Source organism: Gossypium hirsutum, chromosome A05 (assembly GCF_007990345.1).
Source record: "Gossypium hirsutum isolate 1008001.06 chromosome A05, Gossypium_hirsutum_v2.1, whole genome shotgun sequence".
NCBI lineage: Eukaryota > Viridiplantae > Streptophyta > Magnoliopsida > Malvales > Malvaceae > Gossypium > Gossypium hirsutum.
In genome coordinates this window covers 18,735,818-18,744,810 of record NC_053428.1, presented here as the reverse complement: position 1 = coordinate 18,744,810, position 8,993 = coordinate 18,735,818, and the positions used below count along the sequence as shown (strand labels likewise).

At 32.2% G+C, this 8,993-nt stretch overlaps 1 protein-coding gene across 1 annotated transcript; it reads right to left on the bottom strand.

Moving 5' to 3' along the window:
- Nucleotides 1-1,763: 1,763 nt before the first annotated feature.
- On the bottom strand, nucleotides 1,764-4,773 carry LOC107943070 (protein WALLS ARE THIN 1). The gene is made up of 6 exons (XM_016876798.2): nucleotides 4,399-4,773; nucleotides 4,228-4,290; nucleotides 4,019-4,135; nucleotides 3,518-3,923; nucleotides 2,457-2,608; nucleotides 1,764-2,293 (listed from the first exon to the last, which is right to left on the bottom strand). Exons 1-6 carry the CDS (start codon nucleotides 4,620-4,622, stop codon nucleotides 2,101-2,103), a joined length of 1,155 nt encoding a protein of 384 aa, XP_016732287.1. The 5' UTR covers nucleotides 4,623-4,773; the 3' UTR covers nucleotides 1,764-2,100.
- Nucleotides 4,774-8,993: the final 4,220 nt, after the last annotated feature.

The window sequence follows — 8,993 nt, the reverse complement described above, 5'->3', positions numbered from 1 at the left end:
TTTGATGGATTTTTTAATTTTCAGTTTTTCTTCTCAGCTGTAAGGGTTGTGTTACAAAAACTGAAAACAAAGAGAAATTATCGGATGAAAAAGACAAGGGGAAATTTTAATTTTGAAATAAGGGTTTTATAAGAAAAAAAAACCGGTACACCAAATAAGATTATCAAAAATTACAAATATATATATATATATAAATGTTTACCTAATTATGCCCACGTTTCTATTTTAGTCATTTAACTTAAAAAAATTTTAATTTTGAGCACTAACATTTGAATTCATTACTATTTTGGTTACTCATTGCTAAATTAATAACGAAAAACCTTTTTTTAACTGGTATAATAACACATTTGGTCAACGATACTTATAATTTTTTTTATCAATTTGATCCTAGTTCTAAATAATTTAATAAATTTAACCCTTCATATTTACAAATACTATCAATTTGATACTCAAATTTTCTAACCAAAGCTTTCAACTTTTAAAATAGAGGCATTCCATGTCTATTAATTGTTTTACTTTTGCAAATAATTAAAAATAACTAAAACACAAAATAATCTCTTAATCAATTTATAAAATAAAATAAAAAATATTATCAATGTAACGAAAGAAAACTCAATTAATTTTTTCATATTTTTTCTTATGAAAAATGAAATGTTCATAATTTTTTCTTATATAAATATTAATTGAACAACTGGTTTTTTCAAAGTCATGTTTTTTTTTTTAAAATCTAGATTTAATTTCCAATTTCAATGACCAACTTCGGGAACCATTTCTATGTACATTGAAGGAAATTTCATACTTATCAAGAAAACAACACAAATAAGAAGGCAAATAGTAAATAAAGCTAAACAGTGTAAAATCAAGCAATTTTCACTGAACAAAAATGCAAAATTTGACCATTTTACTTCCTAACATATGGTAAAATATGTAAATCAAGATAGAAAACACAAAGTTAAAAAAAATTAGTCCACTTTATGGGTAGACTTGATCATGGATTGAGTCACCCGGCCAGGTCCGACCCGAAGTTTCACTCGAAAAGTAGGAAGGTTTAGGTAAACATATAGACTCAAAAAATCCCATGATTAAAGCTAGTTGCCAACTACATTTATTAGTCATATGAAATAGTAAAATACTTTTTGATTGCAAAATAATATATCAGAATTACATGCCTAAAAGTTCAAACTCAAGCATATAAAATAAATATCTTGAAATTCATGCGCCAACAAAAAAAAATGATGAAAAAATAAGCTTGTAAGTTATTGTAATCTGGTTTCCTAGTAATTAAGTATCTATCCGTCAAAATCTTCCCAAAAACGAGAATTTAAGGATACGAAAACAAAAAAAATTATAATACTTTTAGCAAAGAGAAAAAAAGAACTCACATTGACATAGAAAACTTATTGATAAAGATGACATTTGATTTAAAAAAAGATTATGTACTAAATTGGATTATTTCGATTATAAATAAAATAACTAATAGATGTGACATGCCTCTGTTTTAAAAGTGGAGAGCTTTGGTTAGAAATTTTAATGATCAAATTGATAAAATTTGTAAATATGAAGAGTTAAATTTATTAAATTATTTAAAATTAAGATCAATTGATAGAATATATAAGTATTGAGGATTAAATATGTTATTATACCATTTAGAATAAGGTTTTCAATTATGAATTTTATATTAATAAGTATGGATAAGCATGGATGCAATCTTAGGGTCCCATCACACCGTACATAGATAATGATATTTAGCAATAACTTGATAATTATCTGAACTAAAACCATATAATTATACCATAGAGAAAGTATATGAGAATTTCAGGCTCCCATAGGCCACACAGGTTTGACAGTGATCATCATGATCATTCCCCCTTCAAAAACGCTTCTCATTTAACCCTCTCAGCTACTTGGAGAAAAAGCCATTTGACTAATTAAAATGAAGGAAAGGAGAAAGAAATTAAAGAAAATCATACACACAAACTTTCTGACATAGCTAGTGGCGTCGTGCTTCCCATTCGTTTATCCTTCCTTTGCTGCTATAGTTGTTCTTTTTGTCTTCAGGTAGCCAGCATTGTGGTTAAAAGCCTGGGCGGGGGCTTATAGTTAAACATTTTCGGTTGAAGGAGGGAGAAGTGGCTTCGTGAGGGAGGCCTTGATATGGCTTGAGGTTCTGATGTTGCTGTGCTCCGGAGTAGACTGAATTGCACCCTTTTCTTGAGCTGCAAACTTTCTCTCTTGACTTTTTCCCCATAGCACTAGGTACAATCCTACTATGATCAACACTGCACCGATTATCCTGTGTTTACCGAAATTGCCAAGTTAATCACAAGATTAATGTAATGCTAGATATTTTGATCCTAGAGATGAACATACGGGGACCAACTTTATTGGATGGATGGTTGATGAGTTTTCAACCAAGGAGCAGAGAGGTAATGTAGGGATGAAAAGGACCCACTTACCCTCCCAAATAGAATTCTTCCCCTAAAGCAATGGAAGCCATAATGGCGACAACAAGAGTCTGAACTGGTTGATAAACAGCAACGAAGACTGGGCCACCTCTGTCAATGCACCAAATCTGTACAGCGAATGCGATCCCGGATGCCACCACTCCCTGCATTTTTTCCACACAAAATGTTTTGGTCTTATTTCATTTTCAAAAACCCACCACGTAGATCCACCCCCCGCATTATTGTGTAAACCACTTTTTCTAATTGCTACGGTTTTATCAACTACAATGAGAAGAAATCATATCGAATAAAACTAAGGGTAGTATCCCATGAACTTGGACTCAAATATTGCACTATAATTATTTGTGCAGGTTCAAATGGTACGAATTTAGGCTCTTATTTTCTGATGTTAGACATTCCCCACGATTAGTACATAGCCTCCCCCTTTGGGTCTTAACATAAGTAGGCGTTTTCATGAAGAAAAATATATAAAAATATATTTATAAAAACTTTAAGTAAGAAATAAATGAGAATTTGTTTGAAATTACAAAATTGAGTTATTTATTTTGGATTTAAATTATTTTATAGAATTTATATATATTTAAATAAATTTCTTTTAATTATTTTCTTATAGATTTATCAAAAACCTTCTTAATTACATTTGCTTTTATAAAATCCACAACACATTACAAAAGAAGATGCAGAAGGATTCATCTTTTTGCTTTTAGTAAAAAGGCAAATGTGTGCCAAGAATCTCAATAAAGAATTCCTGCCAACTATCTTTATTCTCTCACCGGTCATTTAAAATGTTTTTGACATGCTTAATGAATTAATAAGAAGAAAGTTTTGAATTGTTCAGATATTTATTTGCTAGACAATCAAGTTTGATGTTCAATTAAGAAAATATTGGTTTGGTTTGCGGATTTCTGCCCACCCGTGTTATTGAATAAATGATATCATATACACTGCAATTAATTTACTTGAGCCGATATAAAGTTGTGCTCAAAGGATACTTTCCCTTTAGAAAAAAGAAGAAAAATATGTCAATGGTTTTTGACTGATGAGATACTGACCGCGTAGAGAATAGTGAAGAGTTCTCCGCCAGAGTGGAACATCCAAGCTTGAGGATCTCTCTCAGCAAAGGCCGCAATGACGAGGAACTGAATGAGACCAAAGAAACATGTGTAGGACGTCACGGAGAGTCTAGCTGGGTACTTCTTCAGGACCGGTGCCTGCAACACCAGCCAACCAGACCAGGATAGGCAATGACCAATCAGATAGAGACAACCAAGGGTCCAGTTCTTTCCTTCTGCATCTCCCAATGAAACGAACGTCGGGGTGGGTCTATTCAGAGGTGGAATTGGGCTGTATATCGTTGGACCTTTGTATAGAGTTATCACTGATGCTCCAGCCACACACAAGATTGTTCCTGCAACTTTCGATATCCCATCTTTTCGATTTAGCCGAACTTTCTCTATCCTGGAAATACAATAGCATGCAAATGAAGACACTCAGACTCACATTTCATACGTAAATTAATGTATACAATAAAAGAGGAAATGTGTGCTAATTACCGTAGTATGGCTGCCATTAGGAAGGTAATGGCTGGGACGGAGTTTTGGATTGCTGACGCAAAGGTTGGTGATGTGTTATCTAAGCCCAGCAAGTAGAAACCTTGATTTGCTGTTATTCTGTCTCGTTAACAAGATTGAAACAGGAACCAGTTAGTTTTTTATTTCAACTTTATATTTTAGAGTCTTAGAGGGATCGATATCATGCGTACCCAACAAGAGCGAGGAGGAAGAACTGTAAAAGAAAATTTAGAGTAATGGGAGGTCTCTCCTTCCTGTATAAAGAAGAAAATGTTTGAGAAAAAACAAGTTAGGGTTTAGTACTACATCAAGGGTTTTCAAAATCAAAGAGTAATGGGGTGGTTATGTTTTGTATGATTTACTTCTCAAGAAAATATGCAAAGGGAAGGAGCAGAAGCAACGCAATGATATTCCTATAAACTGGGAATACAAGTTTGCTAATTCCCATGTTTAGGGCAGCCCTGGAGACCACATGGAACCCTGCGTAGCCAAATTGCAAGGCCAACATGGCCATATGCAGCTGTAGCCTTTCAGGAACGGAACACAACATCCTGTTAGCAGAGGCTGAACCACCAGAATCAGTCATTGGAGCAAAAACTTAGATAAACAACTAGCTAAAGAAATGGCTTTTACAAGAGATTAAGCTAAAGCTGAGGATGCGAAGATAGGGAATGAAACGGTGGTATAAATATACGGAGAAAGATAAAATAAAGGAGATTCGAATGTGGATGGTGTGACCCACAATGTCCTTAGAAAGACGTTATGTCAACTGTTAATAACCCTTGGAATGTTTTTGGCTGTCTCCCACATTCTCCGAGACAACTTCAAACGCACCATGACATGAACAGAAAAGAAAAGGAGAGAAAAGTGAAAAAGAAAACAGATGATTATTTACTACACTGTTATCTAAGAGGTTTTGTTTTGGCTCCATGCCATTAATGACGATAATTGCAGGTGATGGAGAGAGTGAGCCGCCATTGATAGATAGGCGCAGTTGCACGCACGAGGGGGAAGGTGGGTACCCTTCCCCATGCCCCTTCAACCCCACCTCACATGTATAATACTAAGCTTTATATTTCTTGTATTTTTCATTATTTTAATACATACAATTATTCCTTTGCTTGGTTTTTTGACATTTCAATAAATCAATTCCTCCTCGCCGTACAGGAACGGAGATACTGCATTTTGCTCTGTATCAACATCTACAATTCAATAAATTAGCAAATTCTTGTCGGAAAGATCCCACCTGCTTATCCATAATTGTGTAAGTAAAACAATTGTTGAACCAAGCTGCAAACGGCTTATTTTGTGTTATAAGGTACAACACAATCAAGATTGATCCAATTGAATTCGTTTCCTAATTCCTTTGCTCTCGGAAAAGGAAAAAGGGATAATTCAAAAATCGATCTAGTTTCATTTGAGAGCCAATAAATTTACTGGTAAAAGACGATTTGGTACTCTCTCTTTTTCGGCTTTCTAGAGCATGGACCAATACTGCATATAGTATTCAAAAAGTAATTGCCACCTGCAGAAATCCATCTTTAATTTAACGATATGTATAGCTTTTCTTTCGCCACTGTACTAAAAAAGAAAAAAGATGTTTAATGTAATTACCTTAATAAATTTAATAAAGGGATGATCTTTAACTTTTTGTTATATTAAAGATATTTGATCACCCAATGCCAGGAAATAATGAAGTGTTTCCACTAAGGCTCCCACTCCCAAGGTTTGCTCAATTTTCAATTTGTGGTCTGTGTTCTGATCTCAACTCTCCCTTGCTTTAACAGACATGTTGGTCCCCCTCAATTGAGACCACCATCATGCTAATTTTCAAAAGAAGAGGCCCTGCCTGGAAGAAGAAAAAGAATGTTATTAGCCTTTTTTCATCATTAAAAAGTGTTTGCAGCTGACAGCAAATGCTTTAACCTGTTCAAATATTTTTTTAATAGGGATAACCGGTGAGTGAAGTGTAAGAAGGACCGGGTGTGGGTAGGTGGGTGGGTGAGTCTCATCTGAACCGGTCGGACACCGGCCTGACCAATCCAGTTGTGATCTTACTTGCATATGCCGAAGCTTCATTCTCCCTTTGGGGTCGCATAATAAGTACAGGACTGACAGCTAGAATAGATTTTGTTTGCACGGGAGAATCTTCAATGCCAGACTCTGGTCGAGGATTGAGTCGACTCCTCCTTCTTCCAAAATCCATGTATGGTACTAGTATTAATATTTCCTTCATGACAATTGGCCATATGTTTTAATTTAATTTTTTTTAAAAGAAAGTATCTGTCATTAGTGTATCACGGAATACATCAAAAATTGAAAAAAGGTGGATATCCCAATATTCTAAAATTAATGGTAGGGCATATAATTTTTTTATTTTATTTTATCATTGTTGGGAATATAAAATTATATAATTTTTTTTACCACGATTCTAGCTATATATAAATAGGAAAAATATATATAAATAGTGAATTTTTTCTGTGAGAATACATGTTTTGATGTAATTGTAATTTATTGTTATTTTTTATAAAAAATACATGTGATAATTTTTTAATTAAATTATTGTTTAAATCATAAAAAGCTATTAAAAGTAACTTAGATTAATGTTGATATTTTAAAATTTTAAATAATAAAACAAGTTTTTGTTTTAAGTAATGTTGATACGAGGTATACAGTGAAACAAACAAACATGTCCATAAAGGACGCATGACATGATAGACTTTGCTTAAATAGACTGAAGAAAAATATGTTTTATTTAGTCTTTAACCATATATATGCACCAAACTAGTGACATTTATAGATGATATATAGATGAGTTTGTACTTATTCATTCAAACTAATTTTAAGTGTTTAAAATTAATTTTGGTAGTTGAGGTTCTTTTTAAAAATTACAATATTATCAATTATTTCGATCAAAATCAATTATTATAAACATTAAATGTAATAATTAATTTAATAATTAATTAAAATCATAATAAATATTTTTAAAAATTTATGTATTTACATGGAACATGTACGTAATTTTTAAGTTTTCAAGACCTTAATCTTATCATTAAACCAACTAAAACTTAATTGACAAAATTATTAATTTTCCATTAACACGATGAATAACAATGAAAATTTCATTCTTTTTCAAATCATGTAAAAATATATAGTTATCATAATTATAATATATATATATAATTATTGTAGTAATAACATTTGCTAAGCTCTTACCATGATATGTTATAGGATTAATTAAATGTACGGGATAATCTTTTTTGTTAAAAAAAAATAAATGATATTAATAAGTGTTAGGTGCAATGGTAATAGTAAGACACATTATATTTTTAAGAGGAGATTCAAATTCAAACATTAAATATCATATTATTGAGAGGGATAGTTACTAACTCTAAACATAAATATAAATTACAAAAACAAATACAACCCAAATTTACTTAAATAATTCAAATTTCATAAAGAATTTGAGAAGTCGGAAATAGTAATGGGAATCGATATTAAGTTTGAAAACTTGAAATGCCATGAAATCATTCTTTTCATGATGTTGAGCACTTCCCGGACAAGGTGAAGTCCCTTTGTTAATTTGTTTTCCATGGTCATGTCACGTCTCCCATTAATCTGCATGGGCACTTCTGCTTTGTTCACATTGCTTGCTCATTCTGAAGTCCTATTCATACTTTGTTTTTTTATCTATTTCACTTTGGCTACATTCAGATAAGCACAAACCCCCTATTTTTTTTAAGTAGGGAAGGCAATAGAGTAAATTAAGTGTGAATATTATTAAATTTACTATCATTTCATAATTAGTATGTTTTACTCAATCATCTATCCCGCTCCACTATCGATATATAATCTTGAAAATCGCTACCACTTACATGGATGTTGGATGAATCCATCACCGCCCCACCCCACCTCACCCTACCCTACCCTACCCAACTTCATCTTTGATTCAATTCAATTTTTGTTATTTATCTTTAATTTTTTTTAATTTTTTAAAATCAAGTAAATATTTAAACATACTTCTTAAAAAAATTAAACATAAAATATATAATTTTTTATATTACATTTTTACCCTTTTAATAGTTTATATGTATAAAGATAAAATGATAATTTTATATAATAGAGCAGGTCAGAGTGGAGTAAGCAATTACTATAACTGCTCCATACCTCCTATCCAAAAAAAAAAAATTCACCCCACTCCTACTTGTCTCGCATCCACTTTTCAAATAAGAAAATTCACTCCATTCGAAGCGGGTTGATCTAAAATCTATTGTACAGTTCAAGTTTTGTCATAGAATAATTGGTACTTAGCTGAGTAGCTGACCGATCCCGTTTTGATCTCCTTTTATTGTTAAGTCGTATTCATTTGAGTTATTAATGAATGAATCTAACTATAAATTGCAGTTTGTTTATATTCCCAAAGTCTTAAGGTTCATTTTGTAGATTGATTAAAAGTTCTAACTGGGCCTTTTCTGCTTTAGTAATTCGCTGCAACATGCATCAGCAAGTGACTAGGACGTGGGTCAGTACCCAGCATGCATAAAAAGTGAGAATATTTATCCCCGGAAAACAAACACCAATTGCAGTAAAAGCTTTCGAGACTTGAGACCATCCATGTCTATACTCATTGGCCTGGTTCATCCTATGGAAAGCTATAGCCTAGGTTGAGTAATCTTAGTAACCATACTCCAATTAAATCAAGACTCATACAAGTTTTCTTTTTTATGTTGAGAATAATTGTTACCGCTTCTCAAACAAACTTCCAAGACTATAAATCAAGAGAATTCAGTAGGTATATCGCTGAGGATCAGCAAAGCTAGCTTGGAAGTTTGCATTAAGCCTTCACTTTGTTTTGAACTTTTTTTTTTTAACTTTTGGAGATAAAAAGACAACAACAACCACCCAATGAAATCCCAAAAATATTCCAGCTTTAATGAATTTGAGATTTGAGATTTTA

Bases quoted from the DNA above. Each gene is read 5' to 3' on its own strand.
- LOC107943070 (XM_016876798.2), bottom strand. From the start codon at position 4,622: ATGACTGATTCTGGTGGTTCAGCCTCTGCTAACAGGATGTTGTGTTCC. The intron at 4,136-4,227 runs GTACGCATGATA...TTAACGAGACAG, and splicing joins TTCCTCCTCGCTCTTGTTGG to AATAACAGCAAATCAAGGTT. The intron at 3,924-4,018 runs GTAATTAGCACA...TTGTATTTCCAG, and splicing joins CTAATGGCAGCCATACTACG to GATAGAGAAAGTTCGGCTAA.